This window comes from Lissotriton vulgaris, chromosome 5 (genome assembly GCF_964263255.1).
Source record: "Lissotriton vulgaris chromosome 5, aLisVul1.2, whole genome shotgun sequence".
NCBI lineage: Eukaryota > Metazoa > Chordata > Amphibia > Caudata > Salamandridae > Lissotriton > Lissotriton vulgaris.
The window spans coordinates 1,206,141,379-1,206,169,232 of NC_141693.1; the positions used below are offsets into that span (position 1 = coordinate 1,206,141,379).

Genomic DNA, 27,854 nt, shown 5'->3' on the forward strand with positions numbered 1-27,854 from the left:
GACCACATTCCAAATGCAGTTTCTGACCATCACGTTTGACATGCAGCTTTCAGATGCTAGTGCTGTACTGGAGCTATTTTTATCGTAATAATTGTCTCTAAGTCTACTGTAATGTTTACTTGCCTGAATCATCGCCTTCTCTGCATTTAGATGAGCTCAGCTTAAACGTACCATATTTCTTGGAATAGGAGGTCTAGAGAAGATTTTATTTTGCCAAAACTTTATAAATAAATGGACATTAAAGAAAGTACATACCCAAAATTCTTCTTTGATCTCCTCTAATGCAAAAAAAAACTAAATATCAACTCAAACTTACTGGTCCTATTTATCCCCCCCACTTGCGCACTTTAATGAAGCCTTACAAGAATGCAGTGATTGTCACAATATTATTGCACTCTTAAATTTAAAAGTTAAATGCATTTTTCAAGTCCCTTCAGTACTCATTTAGTGAAGTCGAAATTTGGCTCCCAACCCAAAAAAACATTATCTCCTTCACCTTATTGATCCCAATCTGAGAATTTGGCAATACAAATATTCCTCAGACTTGGAATAATAAAAGTGGGCACTCTTTTCAAAATGAGCACAGACTACTAATCCATGTTCTCTCAAGTGGCACACAAATTGTAAATTGATCCTATCATCTTCGCTTCCACGAACAGCTGTCTATGATGCACTCTGGCTCAGAGTACTGAATCAGAAATGGGTGAACACGTTTTCTGTGACATACCTGCTTTCATGTTCTTAATGGTCCCCTCAGTGCAGTTCTTCCTCTATTGTGCTCTGCATGCCGCTTATCAATATAGATTTCCTTCACTCAAACTCCCCTCAGCACCCTGACTTTTTACCAATGTTATGGAGGCTCTGGGTGGTCACATTAACAAAGAATGGATTCAGATCTTACCTGGATGATTGACTGAATGATTGAAAATGATATAATGCACAGTCTCCTCACTGTGTCCTTGTGCGGGAATAAAACCAATCAGCATGTGAAAAGATGATTTGAGTTACTTATGGAAAGTGAGATTATCTATTGAGCAAAGTTTAACAGAAAGCTTCTTGCTGTTAGAAGCTACTAAATTCGAGAATGTATTACCACCCAAGTACTCTGTTGATCTGAGGGATAACCAGCAGTGTGAGTTACACAAAGGTAGAATATGTGAGGGAAGATGGTGCCTAAGTTTACCTTAAGCCACTTTTTTTGTGCTGAATGATGAAATGATGAATGAGGGTAAATGTTTTAAACAAAACTATCTTGGGTACACCAATGCATCTGGCAAGCTGATTGGATAAATGTTCTGATTTACATAGGCCAAGCAACAAGCTGGTTGCAGAACTCAAAATCATCTACACCCTATTCAGAAGGTAATTGGAACTGCCAAAATGCAAATTTTCCCCGCAATCCAGGCAAGAGTGATCTGTTCATCTGATTTAAAAAGTTTCGGCTGGCTTTGGAGCAGAGCCAAGCTGAGTAGACTTCAAGTCAGATAGCGAAACAGAAGGAGCCCCACCAAACATGAAAACCTTAGTTTTGTCTGAGCTTAACTAAATGTTGGCAAGCTAGTCTAACAAGCAGCTGGCTATTATCATCATAGACGTATATCATTATGCCAGAATTTGTGACCAAATTCTTCAGAGGTACCATGTATGCATTGTACTAGGACAATCCATGAAGCTCTCTCTTCACATGTAAGCGATCCAAAATCAGAATAGAAAGGAATCAATCACCCTCTTAAAAATAAGCAGACAAAAGGGATGCAATCCATCTTGAGGCATAAGAGATCGCTTCTATGGCACAAAGCCTATTGATCAACACAGGATGGTGGACTGCATGAAATGCAGCACAGAGATCTAATACAATTAAAGTTGTGACATCCAGAGCTAATCTGATTACTGATTTCTAATCTGATAATCTTGCTGATAAATTCCACTAACCACAAGAATTCAACAAGGTGTGAAATCCAATTTACTGCCTCGTAGGAGAGGGTTGAGTGATGATCAACAAGCTAGCTTATTTTGCATACAAATGTGTCCTTGGCATGAAAGACATGAGCTTCCATTTTTCACAGAGGTGCCTTTAAAATAAAAAAAATAAAAAATGTATTATATTGTCCAGATTCCGCCAGCTTTCTTGCTGGTACAGCTCTTACCCCTCAGAGAGGGCTTATAAGCATGTCCCTGCAAAAAATGCTGCTGTTTACATTCATCTCCCTTTCGTATTAAGAAAGAAACGGAGGGGAGGCAGGACCGCCAGCATATAGGCTTGATCATTGGACCCTCTTAGCTGTTGTCTCCAAGCTGCATACGGTGCCCAAACCTTCTCCAAACTTCTGGCTTCACAAGCAATATCAGTCTGACTCGTGAACTTAATTCTTCTAAAACAGTCAACAGCGAGAGGGGAGTTATCGGATTTCCATAGTCTGCAAATCTCCCGCCCCGCCAATAAGATCACATCCAAAACAAATTTTGTTAGGGCATGATTTACTCATAGACCTGCTTCTGAACATAGCCCAAGGAATAGAAGTCGAGGGCCTACCTCTGGTTGACCAGTCACTTCCTCTATTAAGTTTCACACCAACATCCAAAAGGCTATGATCTTTGGGCACTGCATGAACATATGTACTTCATCTGCCAAAGGAAGCTCATACTTGGGACATGCATAATCCTTCCCAGTCACTCTTGAGAGCCTAGCCGGCAACCAATACACCCTATGTGTTGTAAACCGGTGGTTTCTCTTAAGTGAAGCGGGTTTCACCACTGCATGTAGAATGGAGGAGGATTGCCATACTTGCATTAAATCTCCTTCCCCATATCCCTCTTCCTACAGATGAGATATATCCATTAACCTGTTATCTTCTCCCTCCAGAAAGGCCCAGTACCATATTGAAACTTCCTTTTTTAATGGACCAATTCTCATTGCCTTTTCTAACCATATATCATCTTCCTCCTCAACCCACTCTTGGTTGGCCCACCAGGAGCGTAGCTGGTAGTAATTGAACCTCGTCAGTTGTCCCTTAGTACCATTACTCAGGACCTACTAGACTAGGCCCAATTTTGAGATCTGCCCAGTAGCAGACAAACAGTCGGGGGTGCCTAGGCAATCCCAAATCGGTGCCAAAGATAAGTAATCTGGTACCCCAATCCTCTTTCGAAAATCAATCCAAGTTTTTAGCGCCATTTTCAAAATCTTAAACCTTGGATCCCCATACTTAAACAAAAAGTGGCGCTGCCCCTGACTTTGATCCCAAAGCAAAGCCTCAAAGAGTCTCCCCATTGATGAGCCATCTGGTTTGTCTGGTAACATGTGAAAGTTCTTAAAGTGGAAAGCATAACAATATTTAAACAGATCCGGGAGGGCCAATCTGCCCACCTTCAGCCTTCTCCTCTGTTTCTTCGATGCTGTCCTAGGTCATGTTGATGCCCAGATGAAGCTACCTATTTTTCCCTGCAGTTTAGCTATGTCCTCCCTCCGAAATGTCAAAGGTTTAGAGTTAAAAAGAAAAGTTCTTTTTGGAAGGATGATCATCTTAATAAGATTAACTATGCCATATATGTTTAATGGTAAATTGACTCATCTAACTAGCAGTCTCCCTACCTCCTGACTCACTTTGTTTACTCCAGAAATTTCTCCAAGCTTCTGTGTTAAGATAGAGTTCTTGCCCCCCTACTACTATTGGCATGATTCCAAGCCATCACTTCAGTCATATCTACATTAACCTTATAACCTAACACCTTGCCAAAATTCTGCGCTCTATCCAAGATAGGGATCTCAGCCTGCGTGTTGGTGGTATACAGGGTCAGGTCATCCGCATACAGTTCTAATTTTTACCAGAAACCCAGATGTCTTGAAGGAAATTATTGTGGGATCTGATCTAATCTGCTGTGCGAAGGGCCCAAATGTACAGGTTACGCAGAAGTGGAGATAGGGGGCATCCCTGCCTCTTACCCCTAGTAATATGGAACCAGTCAGAAAGCTCTCCATTGACCACCACCCTGGCTTTAGGGAGGCGATAGACATTCTGTACAGCCCTCACTATATGTGGAAATCCAAAGCTTTTAAGGGTTTCCCATAGATATACCCAGTGCACCTGGTCAAAAGCCTTTGCTGCATCTACAGCAACTACAGTTAGAGGTAATTTCTGGGTCTCTGCCATATCAATTGCTACAATCATCAAGTATGTAAGCTCATTCAACTGCCTACTTGGAATAAAGCCTCTCTGATCTGGATGTACACTGCCCTTGATAACCTGCGCTACTCTCAACGCTATTTTCCCTGAGAAAATGTTGTAATCTGTGTTCAAGAGCAATATTAGTCTGTGTGAATTTGCTCTTGTTAGATCTTTATTTGGTTTCAAAACTAAGACCACTTTGCCTCTGACTAAGATAGAGGTGCACTCCCACTCTGCATATATATTGCATTGAATACATCTTTTAGGAATGGAATTAGTTTATTTATTTTATTTATTTATGTGCTTGTAGAGCGCCTGATTCTATTCCCGAATGGATATCTCTGCGCTTGTGCTTCCACTGTATAGTCACTATTAACTTTTAGCTGTAAGTAAGGAGAGTTAGCCTAAGGCAGTGTGAAGAGAGATGTTTTTAGATTTTTTCTGAAAGATTCAAGGCTGGTGATCTGTTTCAGCGCAGGGGGCAGGGAGTTCCAAAGGACAGGTCCTTTGTATGATAGAGCTCGACCACCCTGTCTGGCTCTTCTGACTTTTGGGACCTGTAACAGTTGATGGTTGCTGGAGCGCAGAATGCGTCCGGTGGTGTATGGAACAAATTTTTCCTTTAGATATTTGGGGCCAGTACCGAACAGGCATCTATGTATCATACAGCATATTTTAAATTTAACACGCTGCTTTACTGGCAGCCAGTGAAGTTGGTGTAAAAGGGGACGGGAGGGAGTTCTGGAGGGGGCATTAAGAGCTAGTCTTGCTGCCGTGTTTTGGACTACTTGTAATTTATTCAGTTGTTCCTCATTTGCCGATATGTATAGGCCATTACAGTAGTCCATTTTGCTTATTATTAGAGTCTGAATGAGTGTTTTCCTGTGGTTGTCTGGCAGGAAAGGGAAGACGCGTCGAAGCAGCCCCACCACATGGAAGCAAGCACCTGTCACTTGAGTGGTGTGTTCCTTAAGTAGGAGTGCCTGATCCAGTTTAATGCCAAGATTTTTAACTGTTCGTTTGGGGCTTGGGACAGGACCCAGCTCTAAGGGCCACCAATCTGGGGACCACATAAGAGTTGCCCCTCCAAACAGCATGACCTCTGTTTTGGTCACGTTGCATTGGAGGTAGTTCTGTGCCATCCAATGTGCCACTGCTCTCATTCCATCCGCAAAAGATGTTTGGATTGCGGGTGTGAGGGTTTGGAAAGGAAACAAAAGCTGGGTGTCATCGGCGTATGACACCGGGGTGAACCCATATGATCTTATAATGTTTGCTAGGGGGGGCCACATACATGTTGAAGAGCGTGGGGCTTAGGCATGAGCCCTGTGGCACTCCCTTAGTGAGCTCCGTTAAGATTGAAGAATGGGAGCCCAGTTTAACACCTTGTGTACGACCCGAGAGAAAGCTTTGCAACCATGACATAGCCGCTCCTCCTATACCCACATCTCTGTCGGCCGAGAAGAAGTTCATGTGACACCGTGTCGAAGGCAGCGGACAGATCTAACAGCACCAGAATCACTGAGCCCCCTCTATCCAGTGACATCCTGATGTTATCGGTCACTGAGAGGAGGGCTGATTCTGTGCTGTGATTGGGCCTGAAACCAGATTGAGAGAGGTCCAGGCCCTCCGCTGCCTCGATGTATTTCGACAGGTGAGTGTTCACATGCTTCTCGGTGAGTTTACTGAGATAGGGTAGAAGGGAGATGGGTCTGAGGTTGGAAAGGTCCGTCCAAGGAAGTGTAGTGTTCTTTCGGATGGGATTGACCACTGCTTTTTTCCATTCTGCTGGTACATGTCCTTCTCTGAGGGAGTGGTTTATTATTGTTTGGATTTGGGGTCGTAAAAGGGAGCTCAGGGGGGCCATCATTTTGGCTGGTACGAGATCATTGGGGGAGCCTGATTTTATATGGCTAGTAAGGAAGGGAAGATCTATGTCAGTGACTGGTGGGAAGGTTAATAAGGACGCTTTCTTTTTTGTAGGTATGAAGGGGATGGGGGTACCACAGTTAGAGCTGGTAGCTTTCAGAATTTTCTCATAGATTGTGTTTATTTTACTCTCAAGAAACAGATATCTCGTTTCACAATGACAATGAGAAGTCATCTGGGCTAACACAGGCTGTGGGTTTGACGAATGCTTCCAGTATTTTGTATAATTCCTTCGAGGAGTTTCCTGCCTCTACCAGTTGCTAGGCAAGACTGTTCTTGTGGGCCTTTTTGATGTTTTTATAGTATTTTGATTGTGCTTCATAGTGTGCTTTCCTATCCTCTTCTAAATGTGTCTTCCTCCATTTTTTTTCTAGCCTTCTACATCCTTGCTTCTCAGTTCTCAGTGCCTCTGTGTACCATTTCTCCTGTTTATTTATGGGGAATTGTATGTGCAATTTCAGTGGGGCCAACTTGTCTATTGCCTCGATAAGGGATTTATTGAATTTGGTTAGTGTGTCTTCCACTTTGTCTGTTTCCAGAAATTTGGGCTTTTCATAAATAAGTTCATAAATGATTTGGGTATATAGCTCTACCGAAAGGCCATCTGACCCAGCCGCTTTCCCAATGGTCATTTTCTTACATTGTGCCTTGATTTCTTCCTCTGTAATCTCTGCCTCTAAGACCCACTTCTGCTCACTCGTTAATTGCGGGAGTTCTATCCCCCTTAACTAGGCCTCTATACAATCTTTTCTTGGTTGTATATCCGCTTTATATAAACTACACATATATCTCCAAGCTTCCCCTCTAATTTCTGCATTAGTATTTAAAGATACTCCAGTCTCTGGGTTAGTCCGATTCGAAATTGAGTTCCTAAGTCTATCTGTCTTAGCCTTCCATGCCAGTAATGAACTGCACTTTTCCCATACAAGAAGTGCTGGATTTTACTAACCTTCCATCTCTCCTGTATTATTCTTTCTAAGTGAGCTTCATATTCCGCCAACAAATCTTCCAGTTCTCTCCAGAGTGCTGATACCCTAGCATTTGCCTCCAGTGAGGCCTTCTGAAGTTCGTGCTCTTTGATCTTGAATTCTGTGATTGCTTCTTTATCCTTCTGCTGCTGGGCACGTCTCTTGCCTGCCATGATGGAACCAATCACCGCCCGTATATATACTTTAAATGCATCCCAGGAAATTTGTAAACTGGTAGAATCTTTATTAAAATAGAAGTCCGCTGTTCTATCCGCCAAATCTGATACTACCCTCTCCTCTAACAAAATGGTCCTATCTAGGGTCGACCTTCTTTTCCCCCATCAACTGCCGACAATTTAGGGATAGGACCACTGGCGAGTGATCTGAGAGGTCTGCAGGGGCATGCGTTATAGCCCCCCCCCGCCACTTTACAGCTCCTGGTCCACCAAGAAATAATAAATACGAGAATGATGGCCATATTTTTTGCTGTAAAAGGTAAAACCCCTACCTATCCCGGCCCTCTTACGCCAGGAACCTACCAAATTAAATTCAGTCATATTTATTAGGCAGGCGAATGGTTTGGGGAAGGTAACGTATTTTTCTTTAGAAGCCCCATCCATCTCCTTACACAGAACTTTATTAACGTCTACAAGTATGATCAGCGCCGTGGTTTCCAACAAACACGCTTCTAATTTTATTAGTGCATCTGGGGAGTCGCAATTTGGACCATAATATGTAGCCCATGCTAGCGGCTTTCCCTGTATCCCTATGCTACCCACCAAGCATCTACCAGAAATGTCGGATTCAGAATTTAGTAGTCTTATCTCAGTTATTCCTGATAACTAGGGCCACCCCCCTTAGTGGATCCTCCCTGATCAGAGCACACTATGTCCTGAACCCAGTGTAATTTCCTAAAAGAGGCATCGCACTCCTTACGTTCCAAATGGGTTTCCTGAAGCATTATAATGTGTGCCCCACTATACTTAAGATATTTTGCTACCATTGCTAATTACCTCCTAGAGGTTTCGGGGAACATGGCGGGATAACGCCAGTTGTGCGAGCTTGCGAAGAGAGAGATGCGGGCTGACCTAGTTTAATTCTTACCTGATCGGGCCGGACGGCATGTGGAAGTAGGCTGGGCAATTTTTAGGTGTTTTTGAAGTGACGATTTGGGAGTTATCCTTGCTGTTATGTGTGCTTGGCGGTTCGCGGATGGGACCAGGTGCGGGACAGAGTCAGTACCTCTGGGGCAAGGCGTCAGTCCTTTGGAGGCGGCCACGGGGTGCTGCGGTGTTTGCCTGTTTCCAAGTCGGGGGAGGCAGAGCCAGTACTGTGCAGAAACAGCAGCACTGTGGGGAAATACCAGAGGTGCGGGAGCTCTTTAATGGCTTCAGGTCAGTGGAGAATTCTGTCTCCTGCCCCCAGAAGGAATTGAGAGAGAAAGGGGGTGGCAATAGTGTGCAACCACTACAGACACAGCAGACACTGATGTAAAAGGTCTCTTCAGCACAGGTACTCTTTACCTCTAAGGGCCTCGTGGAGGGGCTAGGAACGGATATTGTTTCAAATATTCAAGTAATGAGTGGTAAAGGTAATGGTGCTGGTGAAGGAGATATTCCAGCCATTGCACCATGAACCCCGAAAGTCAGGAACCGGTATCAACTGCAGATCTGATCCGAAGAAGAAAGTCAAGGGATTGAGAGCAAAGGAGCAGGTGGCTCATGAGGGGTTACATTCTCACCAACCAGGAAAGCGGGGAAGGTTGTGGGGAGGCCAAGGCAGTGTGGGTCTAAAGAGGTGCACTTACTTCCAAAACCTTCCCCCTAGCTTCACTCCTATTTTAAGATTATGGAGCAGACCAGGGGCATAGTACCCGCACAGAGGGGAGGTGGTGGAGGAAGCCTGGTACAGGCTTGCTTGGGGTCGGAGGGCTCAGTGGCAGTCCCTCTTAGCAATCGTTTTACTCCATTAGATAGCCTGGCAGGTGAATGCTAACATGGAATTAGCCCAAGACAATCCCAGGACATTGCTGAGACACCCATGGTGGGGAGCCTGGGCCAGCTTGAGGCTGGCACTGGAGGTGAGGAGAAGTCGAAAAATCAGCTCGAAAACATCATATTGAATATGAGGCAGGATAGTCTCAAGAAATTGGAGATTTTAGAGGTAAACCAAAGAGGGTTTCAGGAAAAATGTGTTTTGTTGGAAGAGAAGCTAGACTGCATCGTACACCGTACTGAAGCCCTTGAAAGTAAGGTGAAATCTTATCAGCCGGAGTCTCTCAAAATAACCGGACTTGGAGATCTTGAAATCCCAAAATAAAGCATTACAAGATGACTTGGAACGCCTTGAAACTCAAGATAGGCGTACCAATTTGAGGGTTCTCAATGTTCCTGAAGGTGCAGAGAAAGGGGATATAAAGGCCTTTATCTCCAAACTACTAAGAGAAGGAATACTGCAAGATAGGCCAAATATAGATCTCCCTAATGAAATTCAAAGAGTGCATAGAGATCCGTTCGAATTGAATCCCAGTAGGAAGACCCCCAGGAAAATTCGGATACATTTCCTTACAATTGCGGTTAAAGAGCTGGTTCTGGGGCGCGCATTGAAGGAGAGATCTCTGAATTTCGAGGACTTTAACTACCATGTGAGATCTGACGTAGGGAAGAGAACTGCGCAGAGACAATGGGAGTTAGGTTCCAGGATGAACGACCTGAGGAGTAAAAGGGCTCCGGTTCAGAGGAAGATACCGGCTATGCTGAGGGTTATGTGGAAAAATAAAATGCATAATATCAGCAACCCATAGGAGTTGGACTCCCTTTTAGCCCAGATCGAGGGAGCCTCAGCCTCAGCTATAACATCTAGCCCCAGCATGTAATGATGTGTAGTTGTGGCAGTCTAGCAGTTTTCAAGTTCAATTTAAGTTCCCATAGAAGTTGTCAGCCCGATATTGGGTTTGTTTTTCATTTTTTGTTTAGTGCACATTTGAATCTCTCTTCGGGGGTAGGAGGTTGCGAAGGGTGGATTTATCGCCTCGGGACAGGAATGGGGGTTCCCCAGAGGTTGTGCTAGAAGGGGCACATTGGGTGGTGAACGCATGGAAGAAAAAGAGAAAAATGTTCCTCATTTCGGTAACTGATAATCAGCTTAAGGCCCTTCAAACACTCTATCAGCATACGTTGGCCAAACAGGAGTGCTCGAATGGAATGTGCAATAGGGGTAGGATATGGAGAGACAAACATGAATGATATTAATAAAATCCAGGTAGTATCCTGGAATGTTAATGGCTTGAGATCTAGGAGGAAATTAGCAATAATAGCAAAAAAGAGGTGCCTTGTCGGCTTTGTAGTTTTAGTAGTTTCTGAGCTTCATATTTTTTAAGGATTTGTATTTTTCATGGAAGTAGTAAAACGACATCCATAAAATCACTGGGATTAATATTAAGACTTGCAAACTTGCATAATTCTATCACCAGATAGTGTGAAAGAGAGGCCTCTTTTGGTGGTATGTGAAATCAAATGTGGTTCAGTTTCTTCAGTTGTATCTCTACTCAAAGGTATGTCTCAAAGCAGATTTCTAAAGAATGCAGATGGGCTAAAACGTTGGGGGCTTTGGAGATTTGAGATCTATTATCCAGCAATGGACCTCAGTGATTTGGCAATAACCATTGTCATCCGTCACCTTTAAATGTTATTCAGTTTGGCATAGGGTACTATTGCACACAAACACCACCACAACTAGGTTTTACATCAAGTAAGATAATGCACACTCCACAGTCTATCAACCTCAGAAAGAGCTCTAGCCAACTAAACAAGCTATCTCTCTTGTATATCACCTATCAGGTTTACATTTGTAAATGAGTGTAGGTGGTTTTGCCCCAACGTATTCGTGCCTAGAGAAAGTAAGCATCCATGTTCAGGTGCACTCCACACAGCACTGGACCCTCAAAAGAAAAAAAATCTAAAGGGGCTGTCTGAAAAGCACTTAAAATGACTTTCTAGTCTGAGGATGCAATTGCAACAAAGGGTAGGGTGGTTCCGAATAGAGCAAATGGAGTTAAATGTATGCGGCTACACACTTAGTGCAGCAACCTCATAGCAACAGGAGAAATGGCCAAGCCATGTGCCTTTTGTAAATAAAATGTCAAGCTCACGTTTTTTTTTCTGTCGTTCAGAAATAATCCAAGAAGGATGTTGGATCCCTCTTCAAAAAATTGTAAGCATGACTATAATAGTAGACAATATTCAGTGGTAGTAAGGGGGTAAAGGATATATAATATAAAAGGTAGTAGAGAAGGCATAATTTGCAGCTACAACAAATGTATAGGTAAAGAGCATCGCATAGCAAAGTTTATAAATGCAATGGTGCTAGAGAGAGAAAAAGCAAAACTTAGTTTTATAAGCAGGGGCCGCTCCTCCCCACTGACTCGGAGCCAGCAGTTGATATATAATGCTTTATTCCATTTTATTTTTCACCTGCTGGCTCTGAGCAGCTTGTGTGGGGTGGGCCAGGCCATGGGAATGGGAAGGAGGACTGGTTGGTGCACTTCTAAGTGAGCATGTGTGTTTGGACAGCTGTCTTAGGCCAACCAAATACACATGCCCACTTGGGTTTCTCCAACCTTGCTGTATTCACAGCCGGGTCAGTGAAACAGCAGACACCCTGTGCCTGAGCGGAGAGTCAGACCAGCCTGCTCAGGCCAATCTTTGCTCTGCTCTCATAGAATGATTGTGGGGATTGCACTGGGAGTCTGTGATGTTGTCCCAGTGTCTGCTGGAACCAGGAAGAACACCAAGGTGCAACGCAGGAGGCTGCACCCCAGTCCCAAACCCTGCGCTCCTTCCACCTGCCTCACCACTTTTGGTTTGTGGCGACCGCCACAGTCAGGTTAGATTTAAAGTATATAGACTGTGAGCTGCCAAGCCACCAGGGGTACTTGTAAAAAGGCCTATGTGCCTGAAACATAATTTACTGTATCTGATATGAGAGTCGCCACCCTCAAAAAGAGATGGGAGTACACTTTGGTGCACCCCTTGCTCACCAAAACCTTGTGCTCTGCTAGTGAACATTAGCAAATAAGTGAATTATTCTAAATGGACCCTGATTGCTAAGTTAATTTGTGAAAAAATCAAAAGGCTGGCTAGAATGTTAAGGGCAGAGTGGCATAGCTCTTTGTGCTTCTTGAGAACTATATTCCAACACCCTCACTCCTAAGGTATTGTGTCCATAACCTCTAATACACAGTCTTAAAACATACACACAATTCCAACACCCAAACACTGAAGTTTTGTCCCCCAATACACACACATCTAGCATACTCTAAAATACACTTTCCATTGCCTGCAGACTCCACAAGCAATGCTGTATCTCAATGCCCACACACCTAATCTACACCAAACATACTCCATCCTAGTACCTATACCCCTAACCCATTATATCCAGTGGGCGCAGAGCAATCATAATCTATTTAATATACATACTTAACCTGCAGCATCCAGTGTTGTCAGACTATAAACTACACCAGCATATCCGGTATGCTTATTTGAAAATGTGCACTCCTAACATACTGTATTTTAATACACACACCTAATGTAATCTTCAACAGATAACCAAACTACTAAGCAACACTTTTGGTTTTCCAAAAACTGTTATCAGTCGCTGAACACCTAATATTTTATTTCTGTTATACTTAAATCTAAGTAATTAACATACTCTTTTCAATTGTCTACATGTCTAACGTACCCTGCACCGTTTCTAAGCATCTAGTGTTTTAGAACAACCATAAATCTATCATACTCTATCAAATAGTCCTATACTTGTTTTATTACCAACACAACGGAAACATTTTCAGTGCTTGCATAACTAAAAATATTGCATCTATTAATTTCTCATTAATACTGTAGAACAGAGTGTCTCAAAGTATGGATCGCAAGCTGATTTTTGGTTGGTCGGTAAAGTCTGAGCAAGAAATAAAGATGCATTTAAAGTCTCTGCTTATCTTGTCGCATTGCAAAAACAAGAATTGATGGGCGGAATGTTGCAAAATGGCAAAACACCCCCAGTCACAGATCTTGGTTTAATCCATCGTTATTTTGCTCACCAGACCACCCCAGTTCAGACATGGCCATATGCAAATCAGTCTTGACCCTGTGCCTCATGGGAACAGTCCAGCCCGAACTGCCAAGCCATGTCTTCCCTGGACCGGAATCAAGCATCCTAGGACCGGTTTCTAGATTCAAGCAAGCCTGTCTGAAGACGGCTGTAATGCCAGAAACCTGTCCTAGGAACCTTGTTTCTGGTCCAGGGAAGGCATGGCTTGGCAGTTCGGGCTGGATTGTTCCCATGAGGCACAGGGTCAGACTGATTTGCATATGGCCATGTCTGAACTGGGGTGGCAGAGTGGGCTAAAGAATGTGATGGATTAAACCCAGATCTGTTGACTGGGTGTGAGTGTTTGATTGGTTCAAATGCTCCGTCCATCACCACCCCCTTTTGTACAGCTTTGTTCGCCATAAGTTGGCAGGGTATGCTCCGACGTGTGTCCCTTGCTCACTTTGCCATTGGATTCAAGCAAGCCTGGCTGAAGACGGCTGTAATTCCCGAAACCGGTCCTAGGAAGCTCTTTTCCGGTCCAGGGAAGGCATGGCTTGGCAGGTCGGGCTGGACTGTTCCCATGATACAAGTGGTCCTAGACTGCTTTTCCATTAATTCTGAGAAAAACAATTCTTCAAACAGATATATATATATATATATATATATATATATATATATATATATATCTCAAAAACAAAAAGGCACGGTACTGTTAATAACTACATTACTTTAAATGACACAGCAAAAAACGGTACTGATTGAGAACTTTAGTTTAATCAATCATGTATAATATTTTTTAATGCTATATCACATGGTTATCAGAGGGGAAGTGGTAGGTGAAAGGTCAGTGCTCAAGTGTGGAGAAATAGAAAAAGGAAAACAAGGGATAAATTAGATTCAAATAACTCACAACATATGAGATCCAATGTAATTCAAAAAACGGTATCCCATTCACAAAGACACAAACGTACACCCTACCCTCGCAGGAATCCCTGCTCAGAAATACCATTATGAAACAATGGGGTGACCCAGTAAAGCCAAAGGACCTGGGTATTGGTCGGTATAGGATATAGGTATAGGATACAAGTGGTCCTAGACTGCTATTCCATTAATTCTGAGAAAAATAATTCTTCAAACAGATATATATGTTTCCGGTCCAGGGAAGGCATTGCTTGGCAGTTCGGGCTGGACTGTTCCCATGAGGCACAGGGTCAGATTGATTTGCATATGGCCATGTCTGAACTGGGGTGGCAGAGTGGGCTAAAGAACGGTGATAGATCAAATCCAGATCGGTTGACTGGGTGTGAGTGTTTGATTGGTTCAGATGCTCTTGTCACATTGGCCATGCTTCAAAGACATAGATAAAATGTTAGGCTATGTCTTCTGACAAATTGCTGTTTTTTTTTTTGTTTGTATAAGCTTTATTCGAGACAATTCTCATAAAAGCACATAAAATCAAAACAGTTATACAATAATACATTATTACAGAGTAAAAAGTCATTAAACATGGAGTACAGCTCATACAACATTTACATATAAAAACCATTTATGGCAGATAATATTACATTAATCATTGTTGAAAGGAATACCTGGTTACCTACTTCCCCCCAGGGACCGTCGTCTAATTGCCCATGCCCAACCCAGGTATTTAGCTACCCCTATGACTATCGAATCCTGAGTTGTTGTACGTAGGATTCTTAGAGCCACTGCGCTGTCTCGTGTCCCCAAGTTTTTACATACCGGCGAGAGCCATTTTCTCCTCGGATTTGCGTAAGCATGACATACGAAAAGAAAATGGCCTATGCTCTCCTCTGCATTTTCGCATGCTGGACATAAGTTATTGGTGGGTCTGTGCCAGCCGGATGTCAGTTTCTTGAGGGGGATAGATCCTGATCTTAACTGAAATACAAGTTTCCTGTCCATTGGTACCGTGATGTTGTCCCAGTAATTTTCCAGGACAGGAAGAATTTTTATCTCCAGGAAGCGACCAGACATAGAGTCGGCCCTGGTGTCATTCAGCATCTTACCACCCACCCAATCCCAGTATTGTTCTTTAAGGGCTTCTTTGCTGGGGAAGATTTCTCCCTCAGGGTTATTCCAAAGATTTGAAAACCCTAAATTTACTAACATGGACTTCAGATGTTTTAGCCATTTTATCTTATGGAAGGTATCTTCCTTAATTATCCATTGAAAACCCTCTGCATATTGTCTTATTTCTGGAGTCGTCCAGAGGCGTCTCCAGTAAAGAACTGGGCGCAATCGGGCTCTATCTACAATGGTGCGTCTACCTAGCTCCAGAAACAGTGGGGTTAGGGGGGTACTCTGTGGGAGTCCTGTAATCCCTCGCATAAACTTGTTCTCTGAAGTCTGGAGAGCCGCTAGACTATCCCAGGCCCATAGCTCTGCGCCATATAGTGTGGCACCCAAAACCTTCGCATCATACACTATTAATGCGGGTTTTATAGGTTTTGTTTTGGATTTGCGGTGTTCCCCCCTTAAAGCACCAGAAAGCTGCTGGTGCTTTAAGACCACTTTATCCACATGATGCGTCCAGCCAATGCCCTCTGCGATCTGTACACCCAGGTACGTAAATTCTGTGACAATGTCTAACCTACTGCTGTTTAAGGTTACCTTGGGGTGATTCCTACGTCCGGAGGAAAAAGCCATTAGTTTTGTTTTTCCCACATTTACCTCTAGCCCATGCTCTGTGCAAAAAGCATCAAAAATGTTTAATGCACGTTGCAGCCCCATGGGGGTCTTAGACAAAATAAGAGTGTCGTCAGCGAACATCAGGATCGGAACCCTGGTGTCCGCTAACGATGGGGCGTCAACACTAGCCCCCAACATCCTCTCGACGATTCCGTTAATAAATAACGAGAAAAGTAAAGGGGCCATGGAACAGCCTTGTCGAACACCCCTTTCCACTGGGAAGTCCGCTGTTGTCTCCCCACTTCCACCCCACTGGACTCTAGCAAAGTTGGATTCGTGCAATCGCATGATTAATGTTAGCAGATCAGCAGGAATCCCCAACTTTTGCAAAACCAACCATAACTTAAACCGGGGGACTAGGTCGAACGCCGCCCGCAGGTCGACGAACGCGACGTACAGGCAGCCCCTTCCCAGTACAACGGTCTTCCACCGTAATATGGTGAAGCGGAAGACCTGATCGATGGTACTGGTTGCTCGCCTGAATCCCGCTTGGTATGGAGAAAGGGCGTTGTTGTCTTCAACCCAATCCATAAGCTGGTTTGTTACCATTCTCCCAACTACTTTCTGTATGGTGGCTATTAAGCTTATGGGCCTATAGTTTGCGGGCAGTGAACGATCTCCCTTCTTGTGGATGGGGATAATGGTTGCGCCTTTCCAGAGGGCTGGGACCACTTCCCCCTTAGCTAGGGCATTCGCTACAAGGAGGGTATATCTCGCCCATCTGGTCATGTCGTGTTTAAAAATATCAGGTGGAATGCCATCTGGACCTGGCGCCCTCCCACATTTCGCAGAACCAATGGCAATTTCCGCTTCTCTAAGGGAGAACAGATCGTCGGTTGCATAAACCGGTGTTATACTATCAGCTGCCACAGGATGGTTAACTTCCGCGTACTGAGGTCTGAAATAATCAACCCAAGCTTCCTCTGCTACATTATTGTCTGGCTTAGCAGGACCAGCTCCACTACCCCACTTGATGATTTTCCAGAATGCCCTGGAGTCTTTACTATCAGAGGCCTCTTTTAGTTCGGCCCAATGACCTTCATCCCAATTCTTTTTGGCACGATAGATGGCCTTTTTGTACAGTTCCCTATTCTTTATCACAGCGGCGCGGTCCCTATTCCTTATGGCTTGTCCCAGGGCTAATCGTGCTGATCTACAGTGACTATCGAACCACCTTCCCACTTCTTTAGATTTCTTCCCTTTCCTTTTTTTAATGAAGAAGCATGGTCTCAGGAGGGAGAATAGCTTATTGTGGATTTCGGTGATACCACTATCCCCTGGAACCACTGGAACCGCTGCTTCCATCGCGGAAATTGCACAATCAACAGCATTATTGATGTAAGTCATAGTGGCCTCATTTGCCAGTACCTTGGGCCATTTTAACCTGCGTTCATCATTACTCATAACAGGGGTTTCATCGTATATCACTAGAGGGTTACCCGCACCAGAATTCCACCACCTATGAGACACACAGAGGGGGTTGTGGTCACTTTCAACCCGGGGCCTAACTGTCATATCAACAACCCCTTTCCACAGTTGGAGGCTGCACAAAATGTAGTCGATTCGGCTCCTGTTGATGCCATTGTCAAAAGTGTAGCTGCCCTCCTTGTCCCCAGGTGTCCTCCCGTTCAGTGCTCTTAAACCATGTTCCATACAAATTCCATTCAATGATAAGATCTCTTTTGTCCATCTCTTTACAGGTTGTAGGGATAGAGGTGGTACTCCCCAGAGATTGTCCTCTTCGCTCTCCAAAAGGTAATTTGTACAGTCTAGAGGTTCAAAAGTCCTGTTTAGGTCCCCTACAATTATTGTTACACTTTCCTGGGACTTGGTCTCTATGGCAGTAGACAACAGTTCAATGGTGGGTAAATTGGTTACGTTGTTACCTCTCACGTAGACATTATACAAATCTATTGGTTGACCCTTTGCTACGGAGATTCTTAATACTTGCAAATCACAATTTCCCAGGTCCAACATTTTGATGTTGATCTGCAGGTCCTGTCTAACCCAAACAGTTAAGCCTCCCTTGGGCCGCCCTCTTCCCCCTTTTGACGCTGGTATACAATAGTTCAAATAACCAAAACAGAAAAGGGGATCACAAGCCCAGGTTTCTTGGAAGCAGCAGATGTCATACCCACTTATAAAGTCCACCCAGGATTGGGAATCCAATTTACTGGCCAACCCAGCAACATTCCAAGATAAAAGCATACCAATGCTAGCATCTGGCCTATCTCGAGTGTTGGTCAATGGAAACACTTGGGCTAACATAGGGCTTTCAATAGAATTAGTCTGCCTTTCTAGGTCATCTATTGGATCGACTGTCGTATTGGCTATAGCTAGGTATGTTATCTTGGCTTTTGTATTTAGGGTTCCCAGTCTAAGACCACCTGCTTCAACCAAACCCCCCGTCTCGATGTTATTGTCCAATAGGTTTGTAACAATTGTATTACCTTGAACATCACATTGCCCTTTTGGCTTGTTAATATTCCCTCCTATACTGTCTGTACTGGTTTGTCAATATCCCCATCCCCGCTCCTGCCATCCTACATGAGAGTTGTAATATGTGTATGTGGTATGGTTATGACCAACAGGAGGAGGTGGTAAGGGATTGACTGGCCATGATACAGTAGGGGGGATAAGGGGTTCATTGAGTAAACTAGTCGTTACACTAGTGGGTCGGGGGTAAAAAAAGGTAAGGTCTACAATTCCGATACCTCCCTTGTTTGTTCCCCATCCCTGCCTTGTTATCCATCCCGCCACCCTTGGGTCTTGAAAATTAACCACTATGCAATCCCCACCCAAGGTTTTCGATGTATATCCCATCCAATCTATTCTCCTTACCCCTATGATTAGCCCGTCGATGTCGCCAGGCAGAGGACGGTTTTCCTTTAGCCAGTGCATGATCTTGTTTTTGAGCATCTGGAAAGTTTCTCTCTGTCCTGGGGGTAATGGTGGTACATTTATAAGAACTGCTACGTAGGGAAAGGAGTCTGGGGTGAGATTAATTGGTGGTTTTCTGTGGGGTGGCTTTGCCAGGGGCGGTGGGATAGATTTGGGAACTTGGGGGACATATTGGGGGACAGGCTTCGGCGCCTGTTTGTTATTTATTAGGGACGGTACTGAAGTTTTACCTACCAACAGACCTGCATTAGCCCTATTCCCTCCTACCGAAATATTCTGAGCTATCTGCGTGCTATTAATTACATTTGCGGTTGTTGGTACTATTCCCGCTTGGTGACGCACTGTAGCCTCAGCACTGATTGCGATTGGTGGATTTTGTGTCGGGGGAATTGTGGGCTGTGTAGGGTGTATTATGGTCGACTGAGGTAAATCAGGACAAACGTTTGCTCTCTCAGTTCTATCAGAGGATTTTACAATGGCTTTAGCTGTAGGTTTGCTCTGTTTGGGAGGTAAAGGAGAGCTATTTCGGGGGTTTCTTCCCTTATCCTGAATAACAGGGTTGTTTAGGACCTTAGAATTTGTGCTTACTTCCACCCTATTCGCTTTAATCAGTGATTTTGTAGAATAGAAATTGTCTAATGTTGTCTGTTCAAAGTGGTTTAGCCTGTCTACAAGCTTGGCAATTCTATCCTCAATAGGGGTGAGTAGTGATCTAAACAATTTTTCCAGATCAGGGAGAACATTTACAAGTGATTGCACCTTATCTTTACATGGTACAGAGGAGTCGATACAAGGATTATCATCTCCGTCCTGGCTGTTCAAGGAGACAAGATTAGTAGGTGTAACACTTTCTGTACTTTGAGTTTCGTTAGTAACTACCTCTCCTGTGTTCACGAGTTTATGTAACTTCCTGAGTTTTTGAGGGGGTTTGACCACCCTTTTACATTTTCTTACAGATGCTGGTCGTTTCCGTTTGGACCCAATTTTGGGTTGGGCCAATGTAACCTGAGCACCAGAGTCAGTGAGCGGTGCTGGTAGGATTTTACCACCACAAGGATTATTTAATTCTGTCACAACATCCTTGTTTGGTTTTTGGGCCTGAACCTCAAAATGTTCATTTGCAACTGGCAGGTTCACTGATGACAGAGGAGTTACCAGGGTGGGGTAAGCTAGATTTGAAAACTTATCAGTTGAATTCTTGAGTATTTCGATTGATAGCCTACGCTCTGCGCGCTTCTCTGCCAAGGTCAACTCTTTATCTATTACCAGTGAACGATTAAAGAAAAATTTATCTAAGGGACCAATTGTCAGTGGACCAGACTCTGCAGGAGGAGTTATTAGATGGCTATTTACAGAGTTTGTTGATGTGGACGTTGCCATGTTAATCAATAATCAAATCCACCTTTTCTAAGCCACTTACTGGAGGAGATGTTAAAAGTCACTGATAAGGAGGGTGGCCCAGCCCGGCCTCCTTCGGCCCCGGACGGCCACAGACGGTCCCGCCCTTCTCCCGGGCTTCTCCCGCGCGCTCTCCCGCGCTGCGGGAGTACTAGTGTCTTAATAAGGAGTGTGAACACAATAGGTGGAAGGGGTAGGAGGGGTCGGGGAGAGCGGCCCAGGTGTAGCTGATCAGGGCTGGCGGGTGCTCCTGGGAAATGCAGTCCCAAGGAGCTCACGCACTCGCTCGCAGCCCCGTGCAAGTACCTCCCTCGGTGTCCCCTTCAAGGCGCTGCAGTCAACACTCCTCACGCAGCGGGACCCGCGGAGCGGGTTCCGCAAGAAGTAGGCTGGCAGCAGGCAAATCCAGACAGGTAGAAACAAAGGCAGCAAGGCGTCCCACTCGCAGACTCAGCGAGAGCAGATGATAAGGGCTCGGTGGAAGGGTAGGAGGGGTCGGGGAGAGCGGCCCAGGTGTAGCTGATCAGGGCTGGCGGGTGCTCCTGGGAAATGCAGTCCCAAGGAGCTCACGCACTCGCTCGCAGCCCCGTGCAAGTACCTCCCTCGGTGTCCCCTTCAAGGCGCTGCAGTCAACACTCCTCACGCAGCGGGACCCGCGGAGCGGGTTCCGCAAGAAGTAGGCTGGCAGCAGGCAAATCCAGACAGGTAGAAACAAAGGCAGCAAGGCGTCCCACTCGCAGACTCAGCGAGAGCAGATAAGGGCTCGGTGGAAGGGTAGGAGGGGTCGGGGAGAGCGGCCCAGGTGTAGCTGATCAGGGCTGGCGGGTGCTCCTGGGAAATGCAGTCCCAAGGAGCTCACGCACTCGCTCGCAGCCCCGTGCAAGTACCTCCCTCGGTGTCCCCTTCAAGGCGCTGCAGTCAACACTCCTCACGCAGCGGGACCCGCGGAGCGGGTTCCGCAAGAAGTAGGCTGGCAGCAGGCAAATCCAGACAGGTAGAAACAAAGGCAGCAAGGCCTGGGGATTGGTGTTTATTTTTTTTTTTCTCTGCTTGCAAAGTGAGAGGTGTTTTTAAAATGGGTTGTGTGGCAATCTTACAGGAGAAGAACGAGTGTGAAAGGAAAGGCTGTAAGATGTTTGCCTTTATTTATTTTACACCATACAACAAAATGTAAAAACCTGTAAATGAACTCCACGCATTCTGCGGTTAGGAAAGCAAAAATTAAGTATATTTTTTGTAATACTGAAGAGTGCTGGAAACAAAGATTTTAATAAAATCAAAACAAATCAAGACACTTTACTTGGTAATGCAACCATGATACATTTTCACAGAACCCCGATTTCCACACATTATCATTTGTGTACCAACTAATTGGATCAGTAAAACTATATGGCTGTGCAAATTTTAATTCAATGGAAAATATACTGACTGTAAATGCTGTACCATGCAAGGCTTTAGTTACATTCAAAAATCGTCCTGCTTCATGTCCAGTAAAGATGGGAGTCACAAAAGTTAGTAATTCTAAAGTGGGTGGTAGTGCTGAACAGTTTGGGGAGCATTGCTGTATAAGATAATCGCACATCTGGTGCACTGTTTCCAGTGCCTGAATAACCAACAGTCTTTCCACTACCTGCAAACATTATATATTCTATTTTAAACACTCCATCCAGTACATTTGTGGAATAATCTATATATTGCCCAAACACCTACCATTATTCAGATTTCTAGCAATAATGTATTCAATACCCACTCCTAAGATGCATAAACCCAGTATTGAACATTAAGCGTAATACACAACATGCTCACTTCACTTGCAATTTCCAGTAGTATCCATTCAGTAAAAACAAATCTAACATTTCAAGTCCAATACCTACACACCCAATATATACGCTGTATGTAATTCTTATTCTCATTAAATACACACCTAAGATACTTCATCCCGTACCTGCACAGGAAGCTTACAGATACTCCATCCAGTACCTGTACAGATAGCATACTCTATTTTAATACTAGCACCCCATCATATACCTTGTGCGCTTCTGTCTTTGCCTGACCATTTCACCTGAGTCATCGCACAGCTGTATGCCTGCACTGTGTTTAGATCCTGTTAATAAGTACTGCATATTTTTGCACATAGAAACAAATTCGGTTAGATGCTTTATCAAAAAGCTGTATGCCATAGTTGCAACATGTTCATCTTGACACCATCTTCAGTTCAGATTGGTAAGCAATAATCAAATCATTGGATTGCCCATTACCTTACAACAGAGGAAGAGTCAACTGCACAAAATAACCGTAGACTGCTAAATTCTCAAATTGATAAAATGTCAAAACAGTTTGAAGGTGTGATAAACTTAGCTCTGTAATATTTTTATTTAAGCACTGCAACAACAATCCTGCTGATTTTCTTTCGGAAAATATTCAAAATACCTCTGAAAAATGTTTTTATCAAATCGTGATCTGGAGGTTAATTCTTATCAGTATCTCGTTTGATTGCAGCAGTACCTTCAAGTTTTGTCTCCTATAAAGTGATAAATCTTGCCGTACTACATGTAACAAATTGACATTTCTTCTAATATTCTAATCTGTTCTTTATTAGGACGGCAGCAAGCCATTTTAAATCAACCTGTCCCTGCAAAAGACATGGAGCCTGCATTGGTGTTGCTGGAAGGATCTTGCTATCGTTCTACTAGTGAGGAGTGCACTTTGGAGCAGCCTGGGTTCTCTGACCTTCCCCCTCCGTACTCCGATTTGGATGTGAGCAGCCAGGACAGCCTAGTGGGCCTTGCACACACTTCAAATAACCCTTACATGCCACGACCTCAGGCAGTGGGATCCTCAAGCCATAATCCCATCAGCACAGGTTTTAAATATTCCTCAAAGGAGGCAATTGTACACCAACCCCAAAGAGCTACAGAGGAAACTCTTGAAGAACTTGGGAGTGGCGATAATGAGGACTCTCCTGCTGAGGGCTCTGATGGAGAAGTCTCTCCGCCTCAAGATTCTCGACCTGATGTGCAGCCGGATGGGGACACAAATACTTCAGCTGCCCCGATTTGAGCTAAAGCTTTTTGCATTGGCACCTCCATCAGCCGTGGTAGCTATAAGCTTTTTCTGTACCACCGTCTCATGAAGAGGATTTCGCAAGTTCTGGACGTGGTGGGGAAAATGAGCATAAAAATAAAGCCTTTCTGTGTGGCCATGCTGCCATATGGATTGTCGCACCCAAGTGGTGCCCACGGCTCGCTTGCATTTTGCGAGTTTTGTAATGAAGTCTGTAGGATAATCAGGTTGTATACTAATGCCAGTGTGGTTTTCTGGACATCTTGTGAAAATAGACTTGTTTCAGAACTGGGTAGATTTTGTTGCCATAAGTTGTTTTAAGCCAGTAAGAAAAGTGAGATGCCAGCCCTATGATGGGGAGGAAGCCCCTGCATTGAGCGTCTGCTCTAAGCACTGTCCTTGAAACAGGCGTGCGTCTTGCACTTTGATCATGCCTTGAAGCCACAGTCGAAAAGGGAAGTAAATCACTTGCAGCTTGCGTAGCTGTTTTGTAACGAGAGACAAATTTTGCGTTGCCAGAGAAAATTAAGTTAACTATTTGAAGGGCAATATAGAGAGGAATAATTCCTTCAGTCCACTGTCTTACTCTCCTTTATATCTGCATGTCACCTGGCCCTCTGATGCTTCCCTCTGCTTCCAGTCTCTTACACTCTAGATGCCTTTACACACCATGTTCTCATTTTGTTTGCTCAAGCACAATCCGTCTCCTGGTTTAACAAGGGAAAGAGCAAGGGTTGATGGGAGGCCTGGTGAACATGCAGCTATGCTGCCACAGGTGAAAATAAGAGACTGGATTTAGATATGAAATAGCTTTATTTCTATTGAGGGTCTCTGTGGATTTCCACATTCTAAATTCTACCTCCCAGGATGACATTGGAAATCCCCAAAGACAATCACCCACAGAAACCTAGTGTTACAGAGTAACTAACTTGTTCATATGAAAGATCTAATTATTTATAATTTACCTATTAAATACAATTTCTATGACTCCATCAAACACATTTTATGCAGTGTATTAATTCGAGGAAATTGTAAACAATGTTATGAACATTTTAACTGAGGTTGGTAGGGTACAGGGTCTGAAACACAGTCCGTGTAGAACGTTTTCTCAATTTCTTCATGCCTTTTTACTGCCTGTACCTGCAGCCCAGAGACCTTTCATGAGTGGTGCCAGTCTACTTAATTTGTGATGTCAGATTGTTGCTTTCTGTTCTCGCCGAAGCCCGGTTACTTCCTTTACCTGATTTCTGTATCAACATTATTTTCATGGCTTGTCTATGTTGTAACAGTACATGGATTGTTGCCCCAAGGACAGCAGGATGACCCCTTCCCCCTCACCCCCCATGCCATAAGAATTTAGTAATCGTGATTGATTAGCCTGCTTTAACCACCTCCCCTTTATGTCCTGAACTTTCATCTTGTTCCTCTACTGAACCTGTTCTTTTCTCCCTCCTTTATCCTGCTCTCTCCTGTTCTCTACCTGTGGGAAGTTCCGCATTATTGTGACATGACCGCAAACTGACCCTTCAGATCTTTTAGGGTAAAGCTATCCCCACCCATCCCATATATACATGTCCCACCATTTAGCCAGCCCTACCTGGTTGCTTGTTTTTATCTATGTCTCCCAACTGGATGGAGTGGATTGGAAGCCTGCATCCAAGTCTCTTCTGCATTTTCCATTTGTTAGAGTAGATTTAGCCCGGTAAGGAGTTTGATTGCATTTTTCGGTGACTGTGCTGATTTTCTCCAGTTAGTAGGTCAAAGCTCTTCAATCCATTTTCTACAGACTGAAATTGGGTATCAAGCTTGTTTTCATCACTCATCCTGTTTTTTGCTTCATGAATCTTTAGGCAAATATGGTTGCTTTACAAAATCCCTCTATCCAGTTACTAGATTACAGAATAGTTTCTGAAAGCTTTAAAAAAGCATCCCAATGAGTGTTGACTCAAGGGCATCTTATAAACAGATTCCTAGCAGCATTAAGCAGAACTCTGGAATGTATGGTGATTCAATAGCATCTACAGATTTCTTTGCCTGCCATTGTATTTGATCTAGAAATGAAGAGCTCTAGCCAATTTTTCTTAGTACCATTTTTAGGTCGAGCCTGCTAGACCTGCACATGAGCTGCATATTGAGAGGCATGTAATGATTACCAAGACCACAAAGTGTCTTGTAGCCCTCCCTTTTCTTGAGATTTGCTGGCTTTCCTTGATAATAATTTGCCTGCTACTTATTCCTGTCCCAGGTGTTTAATCTCGTGTTTGTCTCTTCCATGGAGTATTTCCTCTTTACAAACTCTTTACAATCTCTTGGATTGCCTGGCTTCACTGCTTGCTTTTCAAACACTACTTTTTTCTTTTCTGGGAATCATTGAATAAGAGTGCATGTGTTTTCGAACAGTATCCCTCGTGTACGCCTTCCCCCTGCACTCTGTTTTTCTCTGTTGTCCAACTGCTTTTCCCCACCTTCCTCCTCCCTCTGATTGCAAGTGTGCTTCTCTCGATTGGTTCCTTCAACGCCCTGCTGTTTTCATTCCCACCCTCCCACTGTTGTTTTTGTGTCCCCACCATCCCTTCTACTGTTGCTTTCGCGTCCACTCCCATGTTGATTTAGCTTTCCTGAACCCTCTCTAATGTTGCTCCACCACATTTGCTTTCCCTCCCCATACCCTTGCTTTATAAAGGTAAATCTTTTGCGTGTGCTTTTTTGTTTTTTTTACCGATCCAACTCAGATCGGTAACTTAAAAAAAAAATACCTGCGTCATTTTGTTTCTGTGTGCATTAGTGGTGCGCCCTCCTACAGAATAACGTGGACAGTTGTATCAAAGGCTTTGTGGGTGGGGAAGGGGTGGAGAGTGCTTTTTTAAAAATCTTTATAATCTTTAGCCATGTTGCAGAGTATAGCAAATGCTGTGCAGGGTGGCTAAAAGCATTGGCAAAGCCAATACGTCACAAAGCTGAGACTATTGCCTTTGTTAATTCTTGTTGCAATATTTTACAGTATAGCCGATGGGAAATTGGAACTTATCACAGTAATAACGCTAGCTTAGGAGGTGTTTCTTAGTTGGGCATAGGTCAGTAGTACAGTTGTAAACATTTCACAAGTTGGTTTTACTTTCAAGGTTCCCAGTGAAAAGTGAAAATGGGTAAATGTGGTAACATCTTAATTATTCGTTGAAAGAAAATCGTGAGCATTGGCTGCCCTAGGATCGTGCTGAGCCAAGTTGTGCAGCCATAGAAAGTTTTTTAGCAGTTCTATGGAGACAAAGGGAAAATTGTAAGGAAAGGTGCATTGTAAACAAATGTTTCTGAGTATCAGTTTCTGGTTGCAGGGACAAGACAAGACTCCTACTTTAGAATTCCCAAATTTGGAGACAGAACTATGAGACAACGGCCCCTAAACTGTTACAAAAAAACACATGAATATTAGATCAGGAATGTCATAAAACTGATGCCCACATGATCCCGAACCAAAACTCATTATTTAGTACCGTTAGCCTCAAAATGCTCTACCGCTTATTGAAGAATTTGACCTTAAAAGAAGGTCCAATTAAACGGTGGTCCAAGAGGGCCAAATATTCAGAAACACATGATAAATCTATATACAAGAAATCTAAATGGGATTCAATCTCATTGCCAGTTCTGATTTTTACTCGTGCCATAGTTCTAGCCCTATGGTAGACACTCTTGAATCTTCAGCCCAAGATGCACCCATGTGTGGGTCCCACATGAAACTGTGGGACCAGTCTAGGCAGGAACTTATAACATTTATATTTTTGACATCTACAGGGCGGTTAATTGTTAAATTTTTAATGCTGCCTTAACTATCGGTAGCCTTGAGCACTAATCTCCCACAAAACTTGAATGTTTGAAAAAACAAAAGCATAAACGTTTGGAGAAACAAAAGACCATGTCTTACTTTCAAACTTTCCCACAGTTCCTTTGAGACGAAACTGATTCTCATTGTAGAAGGTATTCTGGAATTAGAGTAGGCCACTGCCAGACGGAATCAGATACAGATTAAAATGATGTAATTGCATACAGTGTTTATTTATTTTAGAAATGTATTAGGCACAGTGCATCAAAAAAAGCAATAAGATAGCTAAATCATTGTAAGAGAAGTTAATTTAAGGCCTTTTAGAATAACTTTTTCATTGAGGACAAGTGGGGAAGTTCTCAGTGTTGCTGCTTGCACTGCAAATCTGTTCCAGAGAGTGAGTATTTAAATAAGAGGCGGGGTGTCAGATTCAGGTTTTAGGATTGAAGCAGTTTACAAGGTCTAGCGCTGGAAGTTAAGTGATTTGTAGTAGGAAGCCTGGTTCCTCTTTACCTCGGAGTAAGTGACTGGATTTTTTGTAACTGTAGCACCCAGCATTGCAAATTAGACTGAGTTCTGAGTTTTGGAACGCCTGAAATTTCCTTGAAAAGGATAAATTTCACATTTTCGAAAATTACATTGCAGTATTTTGAATTTGGATGGTAAGCGTCCTGCTCACAGTCCTGTGTTATGGGTAGTGGTAAAGGACTGTAAGTTAAAGACATTTTGGACATGCAGTTGCAAGGGCCTGTAGACTGAGTCAGTCTGCGCATGTAGTACTACTAAAGAACTCTAGGTGACCCTTTGGCTAGG

General features: G+C 43.7%; 1 protein-coding gene across 1 annotated transcript in view; it reads left to right on the forward strand.

Annotated features, from left to right (window-relative positions):
• The window catches only part of ABRAXAS2 (abraxas 2, BRISC complex subunit), a 260,260-nt gene extending 236,039 nt beyond the window's left edge, over positions 1-24,221 (forward strand). The window contains exon 9 of the mRNA XM_086923005.1: positions 22,761-24,221. Within this exon, the coding sequence (XP_086779131.1) occupies positions 22,761-23,221 (461 nt within the window). The 3' untranslated portion in view covers positions 23,222-24,221. The remainder of the gene's footprint in view (positions 1-22,760) is intronic.
• The last annotated feature ends 3,633 nt before the right edge of the window (positions 24,222-27,854 follow it).